Raw genomic sequence first — 14,287 nt, 5'->3', positions numbered from 1 at the left:
CATCACAGAATGCAAGAAAATTGGACATTATGAAGCAATAAAACATGAACAGAGCAGACAAAAAAAAAAGGTAACTCTATATATTCATATTATTTTTGTCTGAATGCTGAAACAGGTGGTAGGGAAAAGTCTGTAAATACAGCATTTTATGTTGGTCTCTTGTAATGACCTTATTGTGTTATTACTGCTGAAATAAAACCATAAACGTCAAGAGCAAATATTAAAGTAGTCACTTACTCTTTGGTTTCTTACAAATAAAACCCTTTTGGGAAGAGCAAGGAAGGATACTCCAGTAGCCAGAGAACACAGACAACTCCACGCAGTAATCAAGCTGATCCTCCCAGCGCTGTCCTTCACCCCAGTTGACAAAGTCTAAGGCGCTGTTGTCTTGCCAAAGCAGCTGCCCTAATGTTGCAAATGTTAGTAGCAATACTAATAGTTCCACATCAAAAATTTTCCCTACTATTAGCCTTTCTCTCTTTTTTTTTTTTTTTTTTTTTTTTACTTTAGCCTAATAGAGCAATACTAGTTTCTTCAAAAATTCCCTCTGTGGTTATTTTCTAGTGCATTTTATTTCTTTTGGATCTCTTCTTAAAAACAATGTAATTGCTTTTCCAAATTATGATTTGCAGATTCGCTAATCATAACTTCGTTTTAATTTGCACATCCCCATATTTTTGTCCAGGGGACTAAAGTTTCAAGCAGAAAAACAAATAAAGTTAGGTTGGTTTTTTTTCTTTTCTAAATTATTATTTCACGTTGAAAATCAAGAAACTTTTACTGTAAAGCTTAAACGTACACTTAGTTAAAATTAAAACATCTCTTTTTTGCATAATGTCTGAAATGAAAAATTTGAAGTTAAAATGAATTGAGTTAAAATAAATAAATAAAAAATCTTTTCTGACGGATTGTGGATCGACACTAGTGTTGTTTTCTTCCAGATGCATGTTTTCAACTGGAGTCTTTTTCTGGCAGCCAGCTGCCTATTTTTCTCCATACAGAGATAGAGAAGCTCGACATTGTGGGCTCTGGCTGGACAACCACAACTCCCACGCGGGTGCTTCCCAGCCGTGAGAAGATGAGAGCCAGCCAGGACGTGTTTCCCACTGGGGCACAGAGCAAATGGGGGGGGGGGTGGTGGTGGTGGTGGTGGTGGTGGTATGCTTTCTCACAGACCAGGAATATGAGACACGTCCTCAGAGAGGGCTGAGGTCAGAGGGATGGATACATGTCATTTGCTTTGGTCCTCTGTGAAGTCTTGGTTATGCTCAGCCGTAAGCAGCTGTGCAAAATTATCATCAATTACAGCAAGTCCTGGATCATCTGAATTTAGAAATGAGGCCCCATGATTGCCCCAGGTATGGATAGCTGAAATTACATGTTACATCCTGCTTTCTCAAAGAACAGTATCTTCTGTGTTGTGCCTCTCAAGACATATCCCTATCACCTCTGGATGCTTCTGCTACTGAACCAGATATAAACTAGAAGATATTTGAGTTGAGGCAGTCCCCAGGCTGGCATCCCTTTGGTGGACCCATAGCTGAAGCCAAGAAAATTTCTTTTCCACAGCCTTTCACACCTACTGGATAGAACCATCAAATTCCAAGAATTTTTATATGAATCTATCTTTCTGTTTTTAACTAGTTTCTACTGTACTTTGATTAGTTACTTAAAACCAACAATGTATCTTAATCATATTTCTGTCCATTTAATGAAGTTTATTTATGATTATATAGAGAAATTAAAATAGTTACCATTTACATTTCTGTATATTCCTATCCAGAAGCCACTTGTCTTGCTTGTGTATAAGTCTGCATGTTCTACTAAAAAGTTTGATTCAGCCAGATCTTCTACAGAAGCCAATGTACCACCTATAAGAAAACGAACAGAAGATGATGGGAGGTATCCCTTGCCTTAGGAGTCAGCGGTAGTTAGAGCCTTTGATACAGGATAAGGTTAATAATAAAACCTCCCCTGCTGGTAGAGAGTAAGCAAGGATTTAAAAAGAGACCAGAAAGTAGTGTTTAGCTGCAGGGGAACAGCTCAGACTGTGAGTGATGTTGTCCGAAACGAAAAGTGGGAAAGCCCAGTGAAGATGATGATTTTGAAACACTGAGCAAAGAGCACATTCTTTTCAAGTGATTGGATAATATTTTTTAAAGGTATTATGGGTGATTATTTATTCTTCATGGATTTGACAGGATATTATATAGCATGTAATACTGCGCGGCAAACACGAATTTGCAATTCAAACTTAAGTATTAATTTTTCTGTCAATGGTCGTGGAGCAAAAGGGCTAAAGGATCGAAAAAGATATGAAACAAAAGGACCCATTTCTTCTGGGCAGTATAGTGCTTCCCTTTCTCTTTCACAGCCTCCTGAAGCATGGATGAGGTAGCTGATGATTCAGCAGCATAGGTGGAAGAGGGCCAAGGAGCAGCTCATGGTCTTGGCCAGGACCAGATGCCTCCAAGACAGGGGAGGGAAGCATTTGCCCTCCCCTGGCTCTGCAGGCTGCCAGGGAGCCGCGCTGGCAGAGCGAGGACTCTCAGGCAGAACACAGCCCCTCTCGGCCCACACACCCCATATATGGAAAAGAAGGGATAAGGCTGGAAAGAAGTTAACCCTTTTTAAAATCTTACTAAAAAGAGAAAGTCTGTGAATGAAGAAATATAACAAGAAAAAAGCACAGCTGGAAAAAATAAAACACAGAAAATCGATCACCTTAATTTCAACATACCTGAAAAGCAAACAGCATCAATGGTGAAAAATGAGCCATTGATTTCCTTTTTTTGATATGTGTAGATTTTGCAGCATTAGTTTGCAAGACTTTTTCTAAGTGTTTTTTTTTTTTAATGTCAAAACTGAAATCCTATATTTGGGTAAAAATAATAATTACCTGATTGAACGCACTGAGTCACAGACTGAGCCCAGCTCATTTCATTGTCATTGAAATTATAGCAGTGGCTTCGGAAAGGAATCCAAGATGTGTGATCAGATTCAGGACATTTTCCAATATCCTGTGGTGGATCAGAAGGAAGTATGTCTAAAAGAAATGAGATATTATGGATGCTTTCATTCAGTAGGGATTGTAGGTCTTCAGATATGAAATCAAGGTTTTTAAAAAAAAAACAAACCCAACCTTTCTTAAAAGTACTTAAAATATTCTATGGCATACAGTGCCAGAATTATCAGTAACTATGTCAAGAGTGACAATGAGGAGCAGAGCTGCTCAGTCACAGCTGAATGATTAAATGTGAGCCTGTGCTACCAACTAAATCAATCTTGGACTGTCTCAAGGATATTTGAGTGTTCAAGGCTTTTTGGTTCTAGTTTATTTTGTTATAACCAACAAAGCTGTGTAAATAAAAGATACAGTAAAAAGCAGAAAAAGAAAACCCAGAAAACTTCCAGACCTTCAGGAGGTTCAAATAATAATTGCATTTTAAATGAAATATCATCTAAATCATAGTTTACTGTGGAAATTTCCCATTTAGTATTTTCCTCAAGATAGTAATCCTTACATAAAATTTCTGAACAGCTTTAACTCTGACAATGCGTGGAATAATCTGAAGGGCATTGAATATTTGAGTAGGAGCCTTTTATTTTCCTGCAAGCAATGACATCATGGAAAGAAACAGTAACATTGTCAGTTAGTACATGCATTTTTAAAACAAAAGTTGTAAAAAAATGGAGTTGAAGTTCAGAGCATGGCCTGGCAAAGAAGTTAAAGAAAAACTACACAAAAACAGATCAAAAGAAACTCAGAATTTCCATTAACTTGGTGTCACTAGAGCTAACAGCGATTGCTCTAATACAAATGAGAAAGCAAAAAAGTTCAGTTCCATCCTAAAGTTTGCCTGTAGCTTTTAATTTTTAGTATGCCTCAGGCACCCATAGAATCACTATGAAGTATGAACTTTTATTTGGGCCAATAACACTCTTTTTTTCCGAACACCATAATATATTAGCAGCAGCCACCAGACTGGTGCATGAATAACCAGAAACTTCTTCCTTTCTCCAGTTTTTAGAATCTGGTAACAGTGAAGCTGTAACCACTTTATGAACACTGCTTATGTTGAAGGAACAAAATTTATTTTATACTCAGTGTACTTTATTGATTACAACCCTTCCCATAAAATCCCTGTCAGCAAACAGTTTCACCTTCTAGACTCAAAGTGAAATGTTTAGTACTCCCACAGACTCTACGTTCTGTCTGCCTGTGACGTAGGATAACTCCTACAGCAGTTATCACCCCAGTCCAGTGAAATGGCAGTATCCTGGCTCGTGAATGACAACTCCATCAAAATAAAACATTGTTCATATAAAATAAAGGTTTTGACATTACATGCTCAAGCTTATTATTCCTTAATATATACTCAGAAATTTGTATTTTGGTCAAAGCATATCCAGCAAGGTTTCTGCCATAAAACTGAAACTCATCATCATAGCTTACCGTCAGATTTTTTGCAGACAGGAAAATGTTTTTCATTACAAGGTGCTGTTTTCCAGGTCCCATGGAGCTCTAGATAGACACAGGCTATTTTCTGTTTTGGTTCTCCATAGTACCACTTAGAAAAGTTTAATTTCCTTTTATCGGTCCATCTGTAATAGCCATAACTCTGAAATTGAAACAGACATTTAATGTAATTTTTCTACACTCTCGTCTGCTGTTTCAGGTAAGTGGGTTTATACAAATGCACATTTTCACAGTGATATATAAGGCTCAGTTTGTATATCCGTGCTAATACTGTTAAAACATTAATTGAATCAGGGCTCAGCACCATCAAAGTAAGACACAGCAGTATGCCTCCCATGCTGCAACAGCCCATGAATGTGTTTTGAAGGCTAAATGGTGCTTCCCGGGTGCTGCTGGTGCTCAGTCCCTTGTCAGGCAACGTTGTGAGGTGGAATTGCCGTCCCAGAGGAGTCAGGTCACCATGAAGAGCAGCATGACCACAGGAACATGAAACCTGTAGAAAGCTCAGGTGGAAGCGGGTCTCAGAGGGTGGCTGTCAAACAAGGGCCGTAAGCTCAAGTAGAGTTTTGAGGACACCCATTCAGGAGTAAACTGCAGCTATCACTATGAAAAATCTGAGAAAATTATTAGTTTGTTAGGAGCAAGATAGAAATATGGAGGAGCAGGAAGTCTTGAGACTTCGCTTCGTTAAGTCTTCCCCACCACCACCACGTGGGTTGTTTTTTTTTTCCAGGAAGAATCAGAATCATTACAAGCAAAAGGGAACAAACCCAGACAGTATATTGCTGACATTAAGAACTGAGGGATAAAATGCAATCCCACTCTAGTGTCTAGATGTGTCAAGAGGCCAGGTATGCAAACCCCTCCTGAGCTCGGCACCATCAGGGCAAGATCGCTGCCTGGGGAACAGGAGGAACCACAGAGCTTCACTCTGCAGCAGCAGGGCCGGGTCATTTACAAGGACCAGGAGAACGTCTGGTGATCCAAACGTGGTCATAATGGAATTTTACCTGCTTTCTAAACCATGTCTCTATGACTGTAAAAACAACTAACTTTGATATCAAATGGACTGAAACACTATTATGTTGGTTTGTATAGAGATGTCCCGTGGACTTGTGCAAGTGGGAGGATTCATGTCAAGGTTGGTGACTACCAATCACTTACATATTCTAAGACCAAGCATTTTGTCTGGTAGGGAGAGGCACTGTTAGAATCATGGAAATATGTATTGTTCAGCAACAAGTTCATTGTCTCAGATGTTGTAGCCTTGTAAGAGGCTTTATCAGAGTGCTGCTGCTTCGTATAATCAGAAATTCTATTTTTACACAACATTTATTATAAGTTCTCCCTCGGGATACTGAATTTCAGATATGTTTTGCTATGTTATATATCGGTGTGGAATCACAGTTAGTAAAAACAGTCACTAGCTAAAAAGATGATTGCTGATTGAAGAGCACTTTCTTATTGTCAAGGTAGTTTAGTCAGCTCAAAGAACAACGCAATAGAAACTTGATAGTTAAATGCAATGAGCAACTGCATATTCACTAGAAGCCGATGCTCATTTTGACACAGTCACAGAGCTAGTAAGACTGATGCTCACTTGAGTTTTCCCTTACACAGTGGGGGACCTGGATCTCTGTATTCACTTCTGGTACAGTGTAGCTTTTACTGCTTTTAATCTTTGGGATTTAGCAGGTGTAACAAGGAGGGTGTTCAGAGGCACATGGTGTATATCCTGAGAACCCTTCTGAACCAAAAAGTAATGAAAAAGCTACAGCTGCCAATGATCACGAGGCACTAGCCTTAATGACCCTGTTGGTCGCGTTGAGTAGAATTCACCTCTCCTAAAAATGGCCATCTAAAAGTTAACCAGGTAGTTTGACCTAACTGTCAAAGATTTCCATAGAGTTAGTAAAGAAAGGCCAGCACCGTCAGAGGTTCCCATCCTTCTCCATTGCCTGAGATAGAGTTTAATGATTTAAGATGGATAAAGTTAAATGAAGTGAGTGCTGTCCACCAGTCCCAGGTTCCTAAATCTGTTCATGCTATGATTCTCCCTGCTGATAGTAATCCAATCATAGCATTTAACTGCACCACCTATCAATTTATTAATCTTACCACATTGCTGTTGAGCCCAATCCATAAGGGCTCTCCATATTGTGCTGCCTGCAGCAGCAGGAATATATTACTGTAATAATCAAAAATGCTGGCAAGCTCTGAAGATTTCTCCTTGCAGGCTTTCCTTGCTTCCTCCCAATTCATTTTAGAAGGAATGACTAAATAGCTGCTGTTACCGTAACGGATGAAATCAGAATCTGGAGCAGTTGTGGAATGAAGCAGTTCAGGCTCTGTAAGAAAGAGGTACAATTTTGAGAGGAAGGGGAGAAAACAGTGAAAAATTACTAGCTACCTGAATAGCAGTATTACTTTTGAGTAACAGATGAATATAGCGTGGGAGCACAAGCATCAAATAAAAACATTTCTTATTTAAAACACAGGAGACATATTTTAACGGTAACTTGGGATTATTTTTAACTATAGTGTAAACAGTGTATTCAGAGATTAGGAGAATGAACTGTGCACACCTATAAACGTATATACTGCACCAGATGAAATGTGTGAATACTGGTCACATGGTGATCCTCCCCCCAGAGCTCTCTAGCTCCCACAGTGCGGGTAAGATTCCTCCCACGCACAAGCACAGTGCGGGATCTCCACACCACTTCAATCTCAAAATAGGGGTGAATTTCATTCTAAGCAAAGTTTGTGACTCTGCTGCTACTTCTTTCCCATGTAGGATGAAGTGAAAAAGGAAACTGTAGTTGTACCTTAAATGATACAAGCAGAAGTGGAAGACAAAGACCTAGAGCTAGTGATGGGGACAGAAAAAAGGACAAAAACTGCTTTTGTGTTCAGTCAGTGTAGAGAACACCCTGGCAATTATTTTTGCTGGTGATGCCCCCATGCAGCTTTCTGCAATCACACGGGATGAGGCCATGAAACATCTGGCCCAGCTGTGGCTTCTTCATGTATATTTACTTGCTGCTTAGCAGTTCCCTGTTTCTATTCCTGCGGACTCTGCAGTGTAGCTGTGCTCCGGATGTGTCTCCCACCCTGAGGACACACGATGAAAACTAGAACTTTTGCCCTTCTGAGTATTGCTGGTCTTGTGATATAAAAGCACTGCTAGAGACTGATGAGCAAACTAACCAGTTTGACTGACCTTAGTCAACTCCCCAGTGGAGTATGTGTGAGGGTTTTTAGGGAGGCGGGGATAGATGTGGGGGTGAGGGTGGGGAAGCATCCTTTAGTGTGTTGTCTGTCTAGCTAATACACCTATGGTCGAGGTCACCAACGGATTTGTCTTTATGCTTTGTATTTGCATTTGCAGAATAACCTGATTCAGATACCTATATCTATGCTAGTTGGATAAAGCACAGATGGCGAAACTTTTCTGTCAATAGAGAAAAAAAAGCGTTTGGAAGGCACAGCTTTGCTAACAACCTGTTTGGGGCATTTGCCTCACTATGAGGCAGGTGAGTCCTGCCTTCAAAGTGTCTACTTGCCATGTGCAGGCAACTTATTTAAGTGTAGATGTCTGCAGGGTAGGTGAAGTCAGCCTCTGTGAGTGTTGGTGGGTATGCTGATAGGGGAGAGGACGTAAAGCCAAAACTTTGCTATAATCCTTATCACAGAGAGGGTTTTGTGTCTGGAATTCCTGAGCTGGGAAAGTAGCCCTGCTTCCCTCACCCTGGCTGCTACAGGCACCGCCAACTGAGGACTCATATGGTCAGATTGTTCATTAAATATCTTCCAACAAAGAAGGTGAAAAATAAAACTTACTGCTGTCCATCTGACATATATAGCTTTTTTTATGCTGGCAGTCAGTGTTTTCCCAGTACCCTGCTTCATCTACGGATCTTTTCGTCATTGCAATACAGTCAGTCTGGGGAAAATTTAAAAAAGAAAATTATAGCTGATAAAGTGCAAGATGTCTGACAAAATAATAGAAATAGGTTTCAGGAGACAAAGTTAATAGCTTTCTTTTCTAATTTTCTGGCTCTTCTTTTCATTTCGTGTTTCTTGGAAATTAAACATATTATTTTATATATCTTAAGCAAATGTACTTTCCATGGGAGATTACTGCAAGAACTTTTGTCAGTTTATTAAAATTTCTTGGAGTGCACCAAAGGTATTTTTACTATGTAGTTTATGGTAATCTGTACTTAATTTGTTGAACTTTCATTTGGATTTATGCTGTACAAGTAGAAACAATATAACAAATTGCTAGTAATACTGAATATTTTCAGTAAAATCTAATAATTCTAATAATTCAAATTAATTCTAGCAGTAATTATAATACAGCACTCCTTTTCTGCAGTTTGAGAATTCTGCAAAGGAATGACAGTAGCTGTAGGCTCTAAACAGGCCTATTAATCTCTGGGTTCAGCTTTAAAAACTTGATCTCTGAAATACTTGGTCGCCTTCTGCTTTAAGGCATTGAAATATAGGATCCTAGCTGAGATAGAAGTCAGGCTGGTTACTCTAACCCTGAGTATGTTATCCAAGTTACACATTTTCCAATTTTTTTTTCTGTTTACCTGTATTGTAATATACTTCCAGTCAACTTCTATGTATTTATCTCTAAATGGGAAACGTCTTGCCCACTTCGAATAGTCAAAAATACTTCCATCTGTCCAAAGATATGTATCCTCACTGTTAATGTCATTCAGTCCAATCCATGTTTCACTGGCAACATCCTTTAGGTGGAAGGTAAAGAAGGCTATTAAAGAAAAAAACAAAAAAAGAATCAGAGAAAGAGAGTAGTTGAGTAGTTGCCTTTCTTCAAATTCCATGTAAACCAAATTCCAAATAAAACAACTAATCAACTTTTAAAAATATTAGAAATATCAAGTTCAGTATTGTTAGACTATGAGTTAATGGTAAAAGAGAAAAATTACAATGGGTAATTGTACTGAAGCAGTTTGATTTCATTAAAAAAAAAAAAAAAGAAAAGTTTTTTAGATAAAAATTATATAGACTTCCTGGAAATATTATAGAGGCTAGGGCTAGAACGGACTTCAAAAGGCTTAATCAGTCTTCCCCAAGGTAGCATCAACTGCACACGTCATTTCTGATGGATGTGTGTTTACTGTCTAACTTGAATATATGTGGGCATTTCATTACTATGGACTATTACTATTTATCCCATCTTCCAAGGCCACGGAGAACAGATTATTCTGTTCCTTCCACATGACACTTTTACCAAGACATGGGAAGTGTCACAATATCTCACTCCAGACTTCTGTCTGGATCAAGCAGCTCCAGGTCTTCCTTCATAGGTGATGCTATTTAGATCTGGAGGCTAGTTCAGCCTTGTCATTGGATGGGGAAATGCACTGGCTTCATACTTAGTGCCAAAAGGTTCAGATGTCATACCTTGCACTTGCTCATTGTGTATCGAGGCCAAATTTCCCCCTAATTCTATACAAGCACTTCTTGCAGAGTGCCAAGTCAGTCTCTCTTCTTCTCGGGATCCAAATATTTTATAACACTGCGGGGAGAGTAAAGGAATAGAGAAAATTTCAGGTGTCAAAGAGTCTTAAAACCATTGGTTTTGATTAATTCAGCTCTAGTCCCTGCATATAAACACCAGCAGATCTGTGACACGCGAATGCATTCAGCCAGCAAGAAGGAGACCCAGCTAACCACGGGGATGTGTGTGCAGCACTTCCAAACCTGTGGGCTGTCCAGGGTTAGTGCTAAGCAAGGGCGGGCAACATCCAAGAGCTTTTGACGAATTAAGTAGACATCCAAGGTGCATGGATAGAGATTTCGGGTCACGTTACTGAAAAGTAGAATTTTTGAGAGACTGAAACTGTTTCCTCATTGGGAACATAATTTGGGGCAGCCATCTCTCAGGTCAAGTTCTTTCAATTATATACCACAGACTTAGTGCTGAAGCCTGAGCTTTTGTGAGCACTCAGCATGAGCAGAACAGCGTCAGGAAGAAGTGTTCTTTTGTACCGTGTATTAATATCCCACGGGGATTTTTCCTGAATACCAGTGTAAAAAATTGTTGTTGTGGTTGTGTATGTTCTGAGGGGCAAAAGGCGTGGTTTTTAACTGGCATATGATGCTTCTCCCTTTTTATGCCTTTTAAATGCATAAAAACCTTTCCTATTGATTGCACTGTGGGATTGATTTGTGGTTTTCATTTGCTGGCTGGGTTTTTTTAAGTTCATATGGCCAAGTGTACTTTTGCTTAACTTAGCAAAAAAACAATGCTTGCTTGTTTTCTATATTTGATTTGACATTTATTGCTGTGTGTGTTCCTTTGCTTGTGATAGCCGTTTACATATGAGAAGTGTGACCTTTCATTTTTTCAACTCCATGTTACTGAGAAAAGGGGCTTACACTTACAGATAAGGACAATGGAACAGGATTTCCCTGCAGTAAGTATGTCTAAAATAAACAGAAAACTCTAGAAACTGAAAAAGTAGCTATGGCTAAAGGCACATGGACATTTACAAGAATTTTAACTGAAAACATTCAAATTCACCTTTTCTGAGATTTAGATATGGACTGGCCAACATGAAAATTGAACTACTCTGCTATTTAGAATGCCACTTAATAAACTGGTGTATTATTTAGTGACATAAAAGGGATAGTTGTTTTCTCTACCTATAGCAAATCTGCTAAATATGGCTGAGATTGTTTCTGCACCTTATTGTTAAACAAAAGCCACGTTTCAGGACATCCTCCCAGAGGTGGAAGTACAGTAGGAGCAAATCCTGAGTAAGTTGAATTGTGCCTTTCACAGATGAAGGCATTTTTCACAGCACAGCTTGTATCTTTCCAAAAGCCTGTAAATAAGTGGAATACAGAGAATCACTGTCTGAAACTCTCGTACCACCATTACAGCAGTCAGCCCCAAACAGTATTCATAAAGCCCAAATGAAGCCTTCCAGAAGCAGGTGAAACAGCTGCCATGTACACATTTACCCAGATACACTCCCCCTTCCTCTGCGGTACATTTGTCTCCATATAGTGATGGTGTGGTTTTAAACCCCAGCGTACTTGGTATGAAAAACTGTCAGTATTGTTCAACCGCCTATTTGCAAGGTAGCCTCAAATTTAAATATGTAGCAAACATTTTGGATTTTGATGCTGATTTTTTAACCAAATATTTCTTGTTGCTATTTTACTCACCAAAATCTTTTGACATTATCACACAGTTTTCATCATTATTTGCAAAATTGGGTTCATTCGGAGCCCAGGCAACATAGTTCACTGGGGTCTTATCCAGCCAGCTGAAAGAAACAAGAGGACAGAGGCTGCCAGACAGATGTCTCCAGCAGTCGTTTAGTTACAAGCTCTGTTTAGATAAAGGCCTGAGCAAGGTATTAGCAGTGACCAGAAGGCAAGGGCTCTACATATATTGGAGAGGACATATCCACAGCATTACCGCTGCTTCTCATCTGTTTAGTACTATCACGTTCAAGTCTCATCAGTGTCTCATTTTGCCAGAGCTTGGATAAACAATGTCATACTCGAAGGGAAGGCTTCTTATGGTCTGGACAAGACTGAAACCCCAAGATCTCACCAGTGCACGGACTTCCCTCTCATCCCAGTAAGGTGTCCTCCTGGAAGCCTTCTGCAACCAGATTTCTAAAACAGGTTCCCTACCAGCAATTTCAGAAAGCTGTTGGGTGAGATGTTGCTTACACTTCTTGCTTCCAGCTCCCATAACTTGAACCACATCCACATGTTATCAAAACCTCCTGGGCTTTCTCTGTAGCCATTGGAGATCTGGGCAGCATTAATCTCATCCTAAGCTTGATGTCTAAAGTGAATCAGGTGAATAACATCCTAAAATTAGCTGTTTCTCCTCACTGCCTATGAAGGGTTGCTTGGTTGTTTATCTCAGTTCTTCCAGTGTGAGAGAGAAAGTGAAATTAAGTGAAATTAATCTTAGCCATGAACTTCTATTGGCTTGCCCTCCCAGATTTGGAAGGAAAACACATTGCTCGCTTAAATATAGAAGAACTTAACACTTCTGATCTGAGACATCTCCTGAAAACTATCCAGAGGTCAGTTGCACAACAGTTACTAACTTGTAAAATGAAAGCTCACAGAAATGCTCCCATAGAGCACAACAAAATTACCGTCATTTGTTGTCCGTTACCAGTTTTCCTTTACTCACCTGAATTTCCGATCAAAGCTGACAACTAAGCCAATGAAATATGATTCCACTCTGAGTTTTGTGTAAATCTAAAGCAAAAGTGATTAACAGTTATGCACTAAACAGTTCCTCAACATCAAGCAAAAATCTGGAAACCCATTAACCATGCCTGTGATTTTTTTTTTCCATTTCTCGCCCCCTCCCCCCCCACCCCCCAATATGAGCCTCAGACAAGAACATTGTAGGTTCAGACCAGGTTTCAAGCAGGCAACAGGGATATGGGGAACATTCTGGAGTGAGGAACCCACTGGACAGGAAAGCAATAATCATTGTGCTGAACACTATGTATCTTGGAAGAGATAAGCAACCTGGGCTTGAACTGTCCTTTGCTGCATATTAAACATTTGCATGCCTTTATCCCCCACCTACTAAAAGCAATAGTAATTTCTTTACAGGTTCTGAACAAATATATTGTTATATAAATAAGTAATGTAGGACAATAGCCTGCCTAAATATGCTGTTCCCTTTATTTTATCAGCTGCTCTGCTTCAGAAATCAATTATAATTAATAGGCTCAGTGCTTACATATTTCCATAGAAATTGTCTTTTGCTTTCATTCTCAATGACAACAAGATCTGCAAAGTTCTTCTGACAAATTCTCCGTGCTTCTTTCATATGGACACGTTCTTTGCTGAAATAATACTGCTTATCTTCATACACAATCCATCCATCATTGGTGGCTTGATATTCTGAAAGATAAAGAATCACATATATTACAATCATATCTGGTCTGTACAAAATCTGAAAACTATATAGTAAACTTTTCTTTGAAAGAGGAAAAAATCCTACCAAATTTGTAGTTTGGTTCAGGTTTTAGCAGTGTACCTGTAAAACAAAAGATCATGAGCAACATTCCAAATATAAAAAAATTCAGAGAGATTTGCTTTATGTAGTTGCAAATGCTTTCTATAATAAAGAAAAAAACCCTGAACTGTGAATTACCTAATGCATTTTCAATATTTTAGAGTACATACCAATGGATTAATTTTAAAAATATGTATAATTTAGAAACATTTATCTAGTGAAAATATATATCTTTAAAGCATATATACATATCTCCAAAAGCACTGTATTAAACAATCCAGGATGTGCAGTAAATACTTTGTAGATGAAACTCACATCAGTTTGAAAAGTTATTTAGTATTTTTACTTGGCATGCTATTAATATTTTTTTTTTATATTCATGGGACAAGAGCCAACCAACATAATCCAGCTAATATATTAAGTTCTCAGACTTACCTACATAGTAGTAAACCATTCACAAGTACTGAAAGCGTTAATGCTGGTATTTTTGTTAATACCACACATCATTTCCAGTGTCTCGATGCATTCCTCCTATCTTAATGGCTTAGGCTTTTACTAGGAAAATCTGTTTTTGAGAGTCCTGGAGAGCCAATAGATACCAAACCCAAGTTTCTGAGTACAGGATGAACCAGGAGGAAGTAATTAATCTGTTGCTATTCCCAGAACCAGCTATAGCCCCTCAAAGGCAGCTCTGCTTTCATTTGGATGCCTGTTACTTTGTTCTTCACAAGGACTACTAATTCTGCTCTTAGCTTTCT

General features: G+C 38.9%; 1 protein-coding gene across 1 annotated transcript in view; it reads right to left on the bottom strand.

Moving 5' to 3' along the window:
* The window catches only part of LOC126038062 (macrophage mannose receptor 1-like), a 34,255-nt gene that overhangs the window by 2,625 nt on the left and 17,343 nt on the right, over positions 1-14,287 (bottom strand). The window contains exons 15-27 of the mRNA XM_049799165.1: positions 13,515-13,550; positions 13,251-13,414; positions 12,687-12,754; positions 11,693-11,793; positions 11,207-11,346; positions 9,920-10,034; positions 9,082-9,263; positions 8,324-8,426; positions 6,599-6,828; positions 4,457-4,622; positions 2,900-3,046; positions 1,755-1,871; positions 238-405 (exon numbers count right to left, since the gene is read on the bottom strand). Of these exons, the coding sequence (XP_049655122.1) occupies positions 238-405; positions 1,755-1,871; positions 2,900-3,046; positions 4,457-4,622; positions 6,599-6,828; positions 8,324-8,426; positions 9,082-9,263; positions 9,920-10,034; positions 11,207-11,346; positions 11,693-11,793; positions 12,687-12,754; positions 13,251-13,414; positions 13,515-13,550 (1,737 nt within the window). The remainder of the gene's footprint in view (positions 1-237; positions 406-1,754; positions 1,872-2,899; positions 3,047-4,456; positions 4,623-6,598; positions 6,829-8,323; positions 8,427-9,081; positions 9,264-9,919; positions 10,035-11,206; positions 11,347-11,692; positions 11,794-12,686; positions 12,755-13,250; positions 13,415-13,514; positions 13,551-14,287) is intronic.

Source organism: Accipiter gentilis, chromosome 4, assembly GCF_929443795.1.
Source record: "Accipiter gentilis chromosome 4, bAccGen1.1, whole genome shotgun sequence".
Taxonomy (NCBI): Eukaryota; Metazoa; Chordata; class Aves; order Accipitriformes; family Accipitridae; genus Astur; species Astur gentilis.
This window is presented reverse-complemented; position numbering and strand designations above follow the sequence as displayed.